The 15,062-nt window shown below is 48.3% G+C and overlaps 1 protein-coding gene across 2 annotated transcripts in view; it reads right to left on the reverse strand.

Moving 5' to 3' along the window:
- The window catches only part of LOC126544056 (E3 ubiquitin-protein ligase RNF31-like), a 93,572-nt gene extending 78,853 nt beyond the window's left edge, over window positions 1-14,719 (reverse strand). The window contains exon 1 of one of the 2 annotated variants that reach the window (XM_055061629.2): window positions 14,585-14,719. Coding sequence is in view for 1 of the 2 variants with exons in the window: in XM_050191256.3 (XP_050047213.2) it covers window positions 14,585-14,599 (15 nt within the window). In the remaining variant the exon portion in view is untranslated. The remainder of the gene's footprint in view (window positions 1-14,584) is intronic. The other variant, XM_050191256.3, reaches the window with a different exon arrangement.
- Window positions 14,720-15,062: the final 343 nt, after the last annotated feature.

Genomic DNA, 15,062 nt, shown 5'->3' on the forward strand with positions numbered 1-15,062 from the left:
GCGCGCGTTGAAGTATAGAGGGGATGGGATCTCGGCTGGCGCAGCGCAACCGACGTAGCGTGACTGACCGCGAACGACGCTCGCCCGCGCGCCGATAACGTCGGACTATAAACGGGCCTTCAGGAGCCATATCGGCGCCGAGCCCGTCGGGGCGCGTCGGAAGCCGCCGGTTACGTTGGCTGCGCCGGTGCGCCCGACTATAGAGGGGTCGTTTTCGCCGACGTGACGTAGCGTGCGCGCACGCGGGTGTTACCTCGGACTATAAACGGCCCTTTAGTGGATGTAGTGTCGGGCTGCTAAGCACGAGGCCGCGAAATCCAATCCTAGCCGCGGCGGCCGTATCTTGATGGGGGCGAAATGCGAAAACACCCGTGTACTTAGATTTAGGTGGACGGTAAAGAACCCCAGCTGGTCCAAATTATAACAGAATTCCCCACTACCGCGTGCCTCATAATCAGATCGTGGTTTTGGCACGTAAAACCCCACAAGTTTTTACCATTCCTTAAGGATGTCCTCGAGAGTCGCACAACTCTCGAATACAAGTAAGTGTCAGGAGTTGTGCGTGAGGTCTTTGAGTATGTGGGTAGACATGCTGGCGTTCGATATCTGCTAGTCTACATTCCGGCTATATTACATAGAACAGACAAATCCCGCATATATTACTGCACAATAATCTTCAATAATGGTCTTTTTTCACGCACGTGGATAACCGTGACAGGACAGTACTTTGACAACTAACCGGAAGTACTGTATATGTAATACCCAAAAGTGTACCTGGCCTGGTGGCCAGTAAATGGGACGTAATATTGTGAGCAGCTTCGGCCATAGCATGTTAACGGACGACCACACAGACAGTTTGCACAATTCTTGTGTAGGGCCTTTTGCCTCAAGGTGCAAAACCAACTTATCCATGTATCCATCTAAATAGTTATGCACATCTCGATTTGCAGCTGCTGCGGTAGCCCATGAGTGCGGATAGCAAACTCGCTAGGGAAATAATTGGGGGCACCTTAACGAAATCGATGTCAAAATCAGAAGCCGTCCACGACGGCGTCTCTCATAGACGCTGCGCGATGTTCGAACGTTAAGAATGTGTGCCGACTGAAGAGAGGCTGCTGCGGGGTGCTTCCGACGATTACCCTAGCTTGTTTACTCCTTAGGATCAAAAAAAGGAAAAAGAAAAAGAAAGCCGTGTCAAAAGCCCCGAATCAATTGTCGCTCGTCTCGACTAAACGCTCTTAGGATGATAAGTCATTTCCAGGCGACGAGCGGCTACATTTTATCAAGAACACTGATAACGCCGGCGGGACAAGCATTGTGGCGAAGTTCAATGCGCAGGGATAGCTTCTAATTATTTTTCTTTTGTTGACGTCATCACGCGTCACCGCAGGAAGCTTGAAAAGTTTAAGGTCAATACGCCACGTGGTGGCAGTCACACGAATTAAACCCTCGTGTCCAGGAAAGCTGGATACGGTTGATAAGACTCTGCAGAAGGGGTCACCTAAGTCTGCCGGTTTTTTTTTTTTTTTCAGGCTAAAAAAAAAAGCACGCAACGCAGTTTGAAACGAGGTGAACATACATATCCATTCTCTAGGCATAGGCTATCTATGGCATAAAAAATTGCTAGCTGGCTACCTCTTTCTCTTTAAAAAATAATTGTTGTCCTTTGTACGTATGTACATATATTGTGTTTGTGCATGGTGTTCACGGTGAAAAATAGAAAAAATTGGCTGCAGTTTAGCTCAGCTAACCCTGGATATGCAATTCGAAAGCTTTGTCTAGCCTGGTTAAGTCTTGGTTTCACTTGGTTAACCTTTGATTTAACTGTAATTATTATACTTAGACTGTACGGGAACCCTCCTAAAAAAAATATATATATATATATATTTATATAGATCTTCAAATATTTATGGCCTCACACTCACATGTGCAGGTCATAAATACCAGGTTCTCTAGCCGAGTGCCATCCATGCGGTATAACCGAGCTCAGATTGGTCCACCTTGACTGACCAAGTAGGGCACCACTGTAGGTTAAATGAGGCGTACAACTCCTGCGGGACCCGCCGTGGTTGCTCAGTGGTTATGGTGTTAGACTGCTGAGCACGAGGTCGCGGGATCGGACCCCGACCACGGCGGCCGCATTTCGATGGGGGCGAAATGCGAAAACACCCGTGTACTTAGAATTAGGTGCACGTTAAAGAACCCCAGGTGGTCGAAATTTTCGGAGTCCTCCACTACGGCGTGCATAATCAGAAAGTGGTTTTGTCACGTAAAACCCCATAAATTAATTTTTAATTTAACTCCTACGGGGACGGTAGAGTATCCGTCTCCAGTGCAAGAGGACCGTGATTCAAATCCCGGTGCCGCGCTATTCTCCACCGGAAAATACAAAAAAAAAAAAAACGTGTGTTGAGAAAATTGCACAAACAGGCCTGGAGTGCGGCCTGATCCCGGTGACCAGAACCGGTAACGCACTCTCTCACCAGAGCAGGATTGGCCACCCTGGTGCAGTACTTGGCCACAACCTCCTATATGAATACAACAATCAAACCCCGGCCCTCAGTCCCCAGCAGCCGCGAAGCAACTGACCACGGCGGCGGTCAGATCTGTGACGCTGCAGAGGGTGCTAAGAATACCTGGCTCCGGACAGGCCGCCATTGGAATCTGAACCTGGCAACGTTTAACGTTAGAACGCTATCTAGTGAGGCGAGTCTAGCAGTGTTATTGGAGGAATTAGAGGGTAGTAAATGGGATATAATAGGGCTCAGTGAGGTTAGGAGGACAAAAGAAGCATATACAGTGCTAAAAAGCGGGCATGTACTGTGCTACCGGGGCTTAGCGGAGAGACGAGAACTAGGAGTCGGATTCCTGATTAATAAGGAAATAGCTGGTAACATACAGGAATTCTATAGCATTAACGAGAGGGTGGCATGTCTTGTTGTGAAACTTAATAAGAGGTACAAAATGAAGGTTGTTCAGGTCTACGCTCCTACATCTAGTCATGATGACCAGGAAGTCGAAAGCTTTTATGAAGACGTAGAATCGGCGATGGGTAAAGTCAAAACAAAATACACTATACTGATGGGCGACTTCAATGCCAGGGTAGGCAAGAAGCAGGCTGGAGACAAGTCAGTGGGGGAATATGGCATAGGCTCTAGGAATAGCAGAGGAGAATTATTAGTAGAGTTTGCAGAACAGAATAATATGCGTATAATGAATACCTTTTTCCGCAAGCGGGTTAGCCGAAAGTGGACGTGGAGGAGCCCGAATGGTGAGACTAGAAATGAAATCGACTTCATACTCTGCGCGAACCCTGGCATCATTCAAGATGTAGACGTGCTCGGCAAGGTACGCTGCAGTGACCACAGGATGGTAAGAACTCGAATTAGCCTAGACTTGAGGAGGGAACGAAAGAAACTGGTACACAAGAAGCCAATCAATGAGTTAGCGGTAAGAGGGAAACTAGAGGAATTCCGGATCAAACTACAGAACAGGTATTCGGCTTTAACTCAGGAAGAGGACCTTAGTGTTGAAGCAATGAACGACAATCTCATGGGCATCATTAAGGAGTGCGCAATAGAAGTCGGTGGTAACGCCGTTAGACAGGAAACCAGTAAGCTATCGCAGGAGACGAAAGATCTGATCAAGAAACGCCAATGTATGAAAGCCTCTAATCCTACAGCTAGAATAGAACTGGCAGAACTTTCTAAGTTAATCAACAAGCGTAAGACAGCGGACATCAGGAACTATAATATGGATAGAATTGAACAGGCTCTCAGGAACGGAGGAAGCCTAAAAACAGTGAAGAAGAAACTAGGAATAGGCAAGAATCAGATGTGTGCGTTAAGAGACAAAGCCGGCAATATCGTTACTAATATGGACGAGATAGTTCAAGTGGCTGAGGAGTTCTATAGAGATTTATACAGTACCAGTGGCACCCACTACGATAGTGGAAGAGAGAATAGCCTAGAGGAATTCGAAATCCCACAGGTAACGCCAGAAGAAGTAAAGAAAGCCTTAGGAGCTATGCAAAAGGGGAAGGCAGCTGGGGAGGATCAGGTAACAGCAGATTTGTTGAAGGATGGTGGTCAGATTGTTCTAGAGAAACTGGCCACCCTGTATACGCAATGCCTCATAACCTCGAGCGTACCGGAATCTTGGAAGAACGCTAACATAATCCTAATCCATAAGAAAGGGGACGCCAAAGACTTGAAAAATTATAGACCGATCAGCTTACTGTCCGTTGCCTACAAAGTATTTACTAAGGTAATCGCAAATAGAATCAGGAACACCTTAGACTTCTGTCAGCCAAAGGACCAGGCAGGATTCCGTAAAGGCTACTCAACAATAGACCATATTCACACTATCAATCAAGTGATAGAGAAATGTGCAGAATATAACCAACCCTTATATATAGCTTTCATTGATTACGAGAAAGCGTTTGATTCAGTCGAAACCTCAGCAGTCATGGAGGCATTACGGAATCAGGGTGTAGATGAGCCATATGTAAAAATACTGGAAGATATCTATAGCGGCTCCACAGCCACCGTAGTCCTCCACAAAGAAAGCAACAAAATCCCTATAAAGAAAGGCGTCAGACAGGGAGATACGATATCTCCAATGCTATTCACAGCATGTTTACAGGAGGTATTCAGAGGCCTGGAGTGGGAAGAATTGGGGATAAAAGTCGATGGAGAATACCTTAGCAACTTGCGATTCGCTGATGATATTGCCTTGCTTAGTAACTCAGGAGACCAATTGCAATGCATGCTCACTGACCTGGAGAGGCAAAGCAGAAGGGTGGGTCTGAAAATTAATCTGCAGAAAACTAAAGTACTGTTTAACAGTCTCGGAAGAGAACAGCAGTTTACGATAGGTAGCGAAACACTGGAAGTGGTAAGGGAATACATCTACTTAGGGCAGGTAGTGACCACGGATCCGGATCATGAGACTGAAATAACCAGAAGAATAAGAATGGGTTGGGGTGCGTTTGGCAGGCATTCTCAAATCATGAACAGTAGGTTGCCACTATCCCTCAAAAGGAAAGTGTACAACAGCTGTGTGTTACCAGTACTCACATATGGGGCAGAAACCTGGAGGCTTACGAAAAGGGTTCTGCTGAAATTGAGAACGACGCAACGAGCTATGGAAAGAAGAATGATGGGTGTAACGTTAAGGGATAAGAAAAGAGCAGATTGGGTGAGGCAACAAACGCGGGTAAACGACATCTTAGTTGAAATCAAGAAAAAGAAATGGGCATGGGCCGGACATGTAATGAGGAGGGAAGATAACCGATGGTCACTAAGAGCTACGGACTGGATTCCAAGAGAAGGGAAGCGTAGCAGGGGGCGGCAGAGAGTTAGGTGGGCAGATGACATTAAGACGTTTGCAGGGACAACATGGCCACAATTAGTACATGACCGGGGTAGTTGGAGAAGTATGGGAGAGGCCTTTGCCCTGCAGTGGGCGTAACTAGGCTGATGATGATGATGATTATACTTAGGTATACAATCATCGTTAAGCCAGTTATGACGGCTGTGTCTAGATCAGTGGCTAGACATGGCTGATTAGGCTTGGGCAGACACGCATCGTTCGACGGCGCGACGCGTGTTGTGCCACAGGGAAAGCGCAAGTGCTAGCTAGACATGCAAAGAGACGCCGCGAACATGCGCAGCGTCGAAGCACAAACGGACAAGGCGTGAACGCGGTCACTAGATATTGATCTCGACGGTGCGACGCCTGTTACATTCCGGACCCTCTGCAGTGAAGCAGCTCGCCGGGCGATATCTGCGGGGTGGTCAGACGCCGCTTGGCGACGACGGCTCAAAGCCTCCCGGCTCCCACGCAACGCTCGGAGAAGACGACCCGGCCTAGCTCTCATCCATGGCCAGCTCGCACCAACTAGGCGAGCGCGGCGCCCCTCATAAGGGCCGTTTGTAGTCCGACGTAACGCGCGCGCGCGCACGCTACGTTACGTTGGCGAGAACAACTTCTATAGTCCGACGCACTGCAGCGCCGACGTAACCGGCGGCTGCCAGCGCGCCCCGACGGGCCCGGCGCAGATTTGGCTCCTGCTCCATTCGCACGCCGGCGCCGCCGACTGCGTCGACCCACAATGCATTGCGCGCGAAGAAAAAGGCGCCAACACAACTCCGCAGACGGATTTTGCGGACGGCGCGCGACTTGGCGAAAGTTCTGCGCATGCTCCGAAGATAGCAGCCGACGGCGCGCGCGTTGAAGTATAGAGGGGATGGCATCTCGGCTGGCGCAGCGCAACCGACGTAGCGTGACTGACCGCGAACGACGCTCGCCCGCGCGCCGATAACGTCGGACTATAAACGGGCCTTTAGCCAGGCGCGTGGCGAGTCACGTGGTCAGACGGCGACCCAGCTGCGGAGAGCACATGCGCCAAGCCGGCAGCGGCGGCGGAGCTCGGCGCGGCGAGTCACGTGATGCACTGCCAAGGCTACGGCGCAGCTGCGGTCAAATGCAAGTCAAATAGCTGATGACGGCAAAACGGCTCGATGCGGTTAGTAAACTTTTCGCGTTAAAGATGAAGTGAGGAAATACGGATGAGATAGCCGCCGCTGGTGCTTCTAATGCGCTTGTCCTCTTACTGCCAGGATTTGCAGAAATAAAGTTACAGTATGAATTAAAAGCTGTGCACGTTACACCGACAATGACGCAGTGAGCGCTTAGCCGCAGTAAAATTTTAAGGGGGAAGGATAGAGGCAGTTCAAAAGAGATCGCAAATGATGTGGGTAACAAAATTATTGTAATTACCCTGTGGGGGGGGGGGGGGGGGGCAGAGGGAAAACTTCGGAGGTGGCTCGTGAACCGCAGTCCCCCCCCCCCCTTACATACGTATAATGCAGATCCTTTTTCATTTTCATTTGTTTTTCTTTTTTTTTACAGCGGAGCTGTTATACGCTGTGTTCTATCGGTTTGTGTGCGTAGGCAGAAAATAGTAGGCGACCCTAATCGTTGACTAGGTGTCTTAGTGGCACTCACACCTCGGCGTTGGTGTTCTTTAGATTAACTTTAGGCGAACGCAACGCAGAGGCAACTGTTTTCCATTAATTAGCCGGTTAAATATCATGCTACCTTGCGTGTGATGTCATTATTGACGTCATTACTTCCGCTTTCTAGTTCCGGGTTTCCAGGAATTTCGCCATAGTCGTGCTCAGGTGGCAGGTCTCTTACAATCTATGATTATGTGCTTTGGTGTGCGGTAATCAGTGATTTATAACTAATTCTAATAATTCCAGATATTTCAGTAACTCAACTTGTAACTAAACGTGTGCTCTGATGTCATATCTATAATGAAACCCGCGAATTTTGTACTCGACTATTTTTTCTCTTTTTCTTTTTCTTATTTTCAACCTCCTCCCCGGTCGTCTCAGGAGGTGAACCGGAAGCGCTGCGCAAGAAACAAAGAGTGTCAAACGACGCTCGTGCCACCAAAAAGGTGGCCGCCACCCCAGAGCTAAACGAGCTAAAGCATAAAGCAAAACCGTATCGCCGGGTACGCCCCAGCTGCGTTTAACCGCGAGAAGTGTCAAAATATAGTGGGACAAAAAGAATATCGTAATAAAAAAAAGGTGAAACAGGAACCGACACTGTTTAGTATGGATTGCTGCTTGATGCCACGGGCTCTAGAGGCAATTAAACCACGTAATCTTATCTCAGTTCCATTCCACCCGTGCAATGGGTAGGCCGCGTGCGGCGAGGCCTGCGGAAGACAGCACGCTTACGAAGAACACCGTTGTGGACAGAAGTGGCTATGCGCGCAGCGACGGCTGGTGGCACGTAATACGGACGAAGATGGTGGCGCAAACGCCAAACGTATGCACCTTTGGTTGGTTCACCCCTGTACCGACTGCACTCCTATCGTAATTGTGGGTGATTCCACCATAGACGTGTCTCGGCCACACGGAAAGTGGTTCGTGGCGTTTCTCTTGGAAAGGTTCGGCACTCAATGTTACACAAGTATCAGTGTGCCCACGACGCGTCATCGGTCGTGTATAGACCTCACATTGGCCGAGAACCTTTCCAGTGTCCCAACAGAGCCACTGGCCGTATGTCAGCGATCATAAAGCGATAGTCACCTTAATGACCAAATAATAAATCCAAAAAAAGCAAACAAAAGAAGGTTAATATAAAAAAAAAGCATTGAGCATGCAATTTAATAAAACAAAAGAAATCGTGAGAAAACGAAATCCATGGTGGTATGCGTCTTTTATTTTCAATCAACATACTTATTATTAACATTTATCACCATATATACAGCTCCGCTGGTCATCGACCACACAGAGTGGAATGGCTCTGAATTTTTTTCACTTTCGCCGTTAGATTGAAATCACAAATGCCCTTCTTTTGGCGTTGCGCGCTAAAATGAATACATCCTTGGAGAAAAACAACGAATCGGTAAAACATCGTAAACTACGCAGTCGCGAAATCGGTTCCTAGAACGATTCCGGAAGAAGGGAGCACTGAACGTGTGCACGAGTACTCTTCAGTGCACCATAATCACTTTCGCGTGTGGAAGAGCCGCACACATACGCGGCAAGTTCATTTTTCCAGGGGAAGGGGGCACCAACTTTCTGAACCCTATTCGAATATATTTTTCATATATATATATATATATATATATATATATATATATATATATATATATATGCGAACCTGTTGCAACCACCCCACTCGCGAATATTTTTTTTTTTTTTACATGTACTGTTGATTTGTCACAAGTGCGAGCTCCTTACAGCAACAATGTGTCTTGGCAGCGGGTATATAAGCGCATAGGGGGGCTCCCTACGAAATGTACTTATTTAAGCACAACGCCGTACCGTTTCATGTATTCCCTGATGAAGGCCGGACCCCGTCGAAACGTAGGAAATAAAGCGTCGTTTCTTTCGTACGTGTATATATATATATATATATATATATATATATATATATATATATTCGTTTAATTTCTACGTCACATCTATCTGTCTCGAGGCCTGACCACATAGATAATAAAAGCCCCTTGAAGACGCGGCCGAAGCGCCAGTCTGACCACATACGAAGCGCGAAAAGCAATGCCATAGATAGAATGTTTTAGCAGATTCGTCGGACGGTCCTACCGCTGTCGACCAGATGTAGGAGTCGTCGGACTATCTCGCCGCTGCCACCATTTGAAGGAGATGAAGGTCGTAGACAGGAACTAGGTGAACAGGATTTATTTACCTATTAACAGTTTAAGCAGGATACATTGGCAGACTAGCGCGACTCCCATATGGAGCCCGCAAAACTAACATACAGCAAACAGTTTACGAGCACACAGCTCACTAGTACATTTCTAGTATGACAGAGCACTCAGCTCCCGACAACGATCACGACACGAGCACACCCTAGCAGCCGGCAAACGCTGCTTATAAGCTCTCCGCTTGACGTCATAGTTCGACGTCATCGTTCGGTCGTGGACGGAGCACGAATGGTCGGGAAGGTTCGTCCAAGCATTGTAAACTTGCCGCCGCCCCGCACTATCGTTTACGCCCACACATACGCAAACACACAGGTGCGAACCCATACACACAAAGGCTCCGGAGTCGACGACCGAGGGCTTCGTAGAACTGTGCTCCGTCTCGGGTGGTGCGGCCAAGTACCAATTTCCTGAGTTGATCGCGCGCCACGTGGCTGCCGGTCATCCGCAGTTCTCGGTACCGCCCAGCTTTCAGTGCCGACGTCAGAGGGCTTCGTAGAACTGCTTTGTCCCGGGTGGCTCGGCCAAGTACCAATTTCCGGAGTTGATCGCGCGCCACGTGGCTGCCTGCCGACCGCAGCTCTCGGAAGGGCGCCCCGACTGGTGGGCTTGGAACACGTGCAGCGGGCTGAAAGCTGGCACGTTGCCACCCCGTATGGCCATTCTTAACAGTTTCAAAATCCCCGCTCTGCTCGCACCGCATCGAAAGAGTGCGCGCGCAGCTATATTTCGGGCCAGAAACTTGCTTCGGACCAAAGCCAAATTAAAGTGACGGTTTTATTTTTCATGAGAAGGTATACCTGCTGCAAAAAGCTCGCGGAAAAAAATAAAAGCGAAATAAAGAGACAGGGAAGCGACCACGTGTAGAGGAATGGCAAAACCGATGCGTTAAAGTAAGTAAATGAGCCACTTCTAAATGAGCCGTATTGGGAATCGGGACGTCTGCACAAAAACAGAAAAAGAAAACCATCAGATTTCAGTGGTCCTTGTTATCTGTGAATTCGTAATCGCCGTTGAACACCAGCTGCTACCTAGAGAGCGTGTTCGAATAGGTGTCCTACTGCAGCTACGCACCACTGAGTCCGCTTTATCACATCTTCAGTGGCGTTCTTGATGACCAACGCTGGAATTCTACGGCAGACATCCATTATCCTTGCCTTGAGCTAACTTCACGTCGTCGTCTCGATGATGTAAACAAGATCTTTCACATAACCCTACATAAAGAAATCGAGTGGAGCGAGGTCAGGTGACCTAGCCGGCCAATTTACAGGCCCGTGCCCTCTAATCTATTGCGCATGAAAAGTCGCACCCAGCCAGATTCGTGCTCGGCTGCTGCTGTGTGCTGGCACCCCATCTTGCTGACACCACAGAAGTGGAAGATGTGACAGCGGGACTTCGCTGAGAAAGTCATCCAACAATCCTTCAAGGAGTTCGTCCACGTAACGCTATCCAATCAGTGTGTGATCGAAGAAGGACCGATTATAGCACCGGCGTAAATTCCTCACCACACATTGAACGACCACTGGTATTCGTGCCGGGTGCGCTTTACCCAATGTGGATTGGAGTCTCTACAATAGTGTGCATTATGCAAATTTAAATGGGCGTTTCTGCAAAGACTGACTTATCTGTGCACATGATGTTGCTCAAGAAGTCCGGTGACTCATCGGCTTTTGTGAGGAACCAATTAAAGAAATCTAGACGATTCTGCAGGGCCCTATCTTCCAAGCATTGATGCTGGTTAAGGTGGTACGAATGAAAGGTCGAGCGATTTAGAATCCTCCAAGCTGATGACGTTTAAATTGGTACCTGGGCGGGCACGTCCCGCACGTTATAGGGTTTGAGGCCATAAATGCTAGAACATCCGAGCGTAGGCAAATACTCAAAGATGAAGTCATCCGCCGCTGTTTCTCGAAGCTGCCGGTTTGTCTCAGGTGTTCATAATTTCTGATGATAGTCGACTGATATGCATATTTGCAGCCTTCCTCTTGTTGCCATTTTCACATACCAAGGCAAGGATAATCTTTACTTTCTGCTCATTAGAGAAACACATGGCGAATTGGAATAAACAAAACGCACTTTTAAACCTTCGCACTGATATCGATTCGCTTTTGTGGTTATATTTCTTGTGCCAAAAAAAAAAAAAACATCCGTGCACTTTTTCTACGCTAAGACAACAGCTATCACAGTTTGTTCCCAACTAACATCAAACGCGACGTGTTACTTCGGCCGAGGCGCGGCAGATAAGGAACTAGCTCGATCACGATGTTTTTTTTCTTTATTTCCTTTATTTCGTTCTGGCTAACTCAGAGGGAGCCTATTCGAGGGTGCTGCTTGATGATGCGGGTGGGAGCGCAGTAACATGGTATATTTCACGTTTCGCCGGGTTTATTTATTAGTCGGAAAAAATCAGTACGCAATCAGTACGAGGTTAGATGTCCCTTGGCTGCACCTACAGATGCCTCATTGACACTTCTATAATTAGGATAGTACCTCTCGTGTTAGATAATTATCTACAATTACCTAAATAAATCTCAGTAACGAAAAAATTACTGGCTGCTACTACTACACTGTACTGGAAACAATATGTTTTCTTCGAGTAACACAATTGCATTTTTTTTTAATCGTGGTGCATCATGGTTACTCGGGACGCCCTGTCTATATGGCCTCTGCATGCAAGTGACGATGTTTCCATCCCTAATAAATGCTGTAACTCACTGGAAGAGTTTCTTTTTTTCCATGAGTCGTTGGCATGCTTACACATTTACGTGCACTTCACACGCCATTGATAAGACTCTGCCGAAGGGGCCACTGAAGTCTGCAGGCTTTTTTAAGGGTCAAAAAAGCACGGAAAGCAATTTGAAACAAGGTGAACGTACAACATATTCATTCTCTAGGCATAGGCTATCCATACCCTTAGAAATAGTTGTTAATTGGCTACCTCCTACTCTTTCAAAAATATAGTAAACTTTGTCCTGTGTATATATTTAAATATATGGTGTATGTTGTGACCGGCCGTTCACTCCGCAACAACCTCGAGTCACGGATAACGCGATTATGGGAAACGGGCCGACGGACTCGTCAAGGTTGTTCTCAATCATGGATGCTGTATGGCCACCACTGGAGTACCTCGGTCAGGAGAGGTTTGGCAATTAGCAAGGATACGGTCCTTCACCTGTCAGCCACACAAATTGGCACGTCCACGCCGAAGACGCGGTCAGAGCAAGGATACGGCCCTTCACCTGTCAGCCGCCCGAATTGGCGCGTCCACGCCTGAGACGGGGTCAGCGTGCTATCCCCCATCCCCTGTTTGTGCCCAATGATGTGCGTGCAAGTGTTTCCGACAAAGCTCCCATCGGATAGAAATGGCAACAAACCGCGAGATTGATAGGACCTGAGGTCATCGGTCTCCTGACGCCGGATCGGGGGAGGCGACTGGACAGTGAGCACGCATGAGATAAAAAGTGATCACTGCATGAGGCTACAGTGATCGGCTGCTACAATTTCTTCATGAGCTTCTTCTGTAATACTTTGAATCTTCTTGTAAATATGTAAATATAAACTCGTGTGTAAAACGTCTTCGATATCGGGCCCAGCCCCACTTTCCCTTACTCCGCCCTAATCAGAGTACCGTATTTACTCGATTCTAAGCACCCCCTTTTTTCACGATCGCGACGCCCAAAGTGAGGGGGGTGCTTAGATTCGAAAAATCTAGAATGACCCCCCCCCCCCCCCCTCCCTCTTGTCGCTGCGACATCACGACGAGATGGGTGCGAGAAAGAACATATTATTTTGCAAACACTCAAAAGAAAAATCGGTGCATATAGTAAACCCACCGCTTGTGTAGGATGCTCAGTCACTATCACTGCCACTCGAGTTCGTCGCACCGCTTGAACCGCTGCTCACGGTATCCCACAGCAGGTCGTCTTCCGTTCCGTCGAAGTTGTTTGTGATTGAGCACTTCTTAAATGATTTGACCACAACGTCCACTTGGACCCTCTTCCACGCATCCGAAATCCACTTTGCAATGATTGGTGGGGACGCTTTCTGCAGCTTTTCCCGTCGGCGTCTTCTTCAGGTCAGGGTTTCGCACCCACTCTTCGTACTCCTGTCGGAGATTGGCTTTGAAGGGCTTGTTGACTGAAACGTCGAGGGGTTGTAGCACTGGCGTCATGCCACCCGGAATCGCAACCACGTCGCTATTGATGTTCCGAAGCTTTGACTTTACCTCCGTGGTCAGATGGCTGCGAAACGCGTCCAACAGAAGCATCAACCGCGTGCCTGTAGGTCTTCCGAGCAATGATTCCAGAGTGAGCAAGCGCGTTTGGCGGCCTTGGCTACGCGCTCTGCCTAACAAATAGGGAGGGTGCTTAGATTCGCATGCAAACTTTTTTCCTAACTTTTTAGCGAAAATAGAGGGGGGGTGCTTAGAATCGGGGGGTGGTTAGAATCGCGAAAATACGGTATATTCCACATCTTCGGACCCCCAGTGGCAATAATATGCATGGTGTTTACAGTGTAAATTTAAAACAATGTTGAAGGGAGAAAATACGGATGAGCCAGCCGCCGCTGATGGTTCTGATGCGCTTGCCATCCTATTGTCAGGTTTTTAAAAAATAAAGCGAAATTATGAAACAGAAGCCGTGCACGTCCGCGCCAACAATGATGCAGTAAGTTATCCCCAGTAAAATTTTAGGTGAAAAGGTAAAGGTAAGTGAAACGAAACATCAAATGATGTGGGTGACAAAAGTGGTAATGACACGTTATGTGTGTGCGGGGGGGGGGGGGGGGGAGTAGGCTATGGCATCGCCGGGGGGGGGGGGGGGGCTCGGGCCTCGGAGCCCCTCCCCTACACCCCGTAGTCGACGCCTATGGCCGCACAGTTTGAACTAACAAGCAGTTGCAGTAAACGTGCGAACGCTTCTTGTGAGGCATAGTTTCGGATGCATTCAAAGCAAGCTTCGACAAAATTTCCCCAAACTGATAAAACACTTCCGCTTTTGCGAGCTGTCAGTGCCTCGCTGTGAACAGTGCCGCCACCTGGCTTGCTTTTATTATTACTGCTATTATTATTATTATATTCTTCTCCGCTCTTTCTTTTTCTGTCCGTCAAAGACGAATTAATTTTGGAAGACACGTATCAAAGCACATTTGCACCCCATTACCAACCAGCCGAAATGCCGAAGCAGGCATAGTATGCACGTCGCGCAAAGGTCAAGACTAGGAAAATAAATAAACGGCCTATGCGCTGGACTCATTCGGCAGACTTTCTTGAACAGCCGAACTCCAAGCACATCGGTAGGCAATATGGCAAGAAAGAAAAAAGGCGGCCACGCTCACATTTGAAGGCTCCATCTTGCTTGCTGCGAATGCGAACGCTTCCCGAAGCAGGACGACAATGCTCGCGGCCGGAGGAAGGCAACGACGCCCATGCGCTACGTTAGGCTGCGCGGATAAGATAAGCCGGCTCGCGGCGGGGAGCGGGGAGCCGCCGCAGCCGCCGCTTGGAACGCGACGTGCAGATACGGAACTGCGGTGCGTGGTCGGCATCACTGCGGGCTGTGGCGTGAGCGGGCAAGTGGATCGCACCGCCAAGCGCTCCCAAAGAGCGTGCAATGTGGCGATGTAGTACTGCGGGCGCGTGCACAGACAAAGGGCGAGAATGACATAGAACACAGCGCTATAGTAATTAAACTATTGTTGAAGGAAATGTAGGCCATGATCATCCTTCAATATATTTTTTATACGATTGTTCGGTAATTCGTGAGCGACGCGTGTTAGCGGCGTTAGTCCGTTAGCCTCGCAAATGTTCACATTT

Source organism: Dermacentor andersoni, chromosome 1 (genome assembly GCF_023375885.2).
Source record: "Dermacentor andersoni chromosome 1, qqDerAnde1_hic_scaffold, whole genome shotgun sequence".
In the NCBI taxonomy this organism is placed as follows: Eukaryota; Metazoa; Arthropoda; class Arachnida; order Ixodida; family Ixodidae; genus Dermacentor; species Dermacentor andersoni.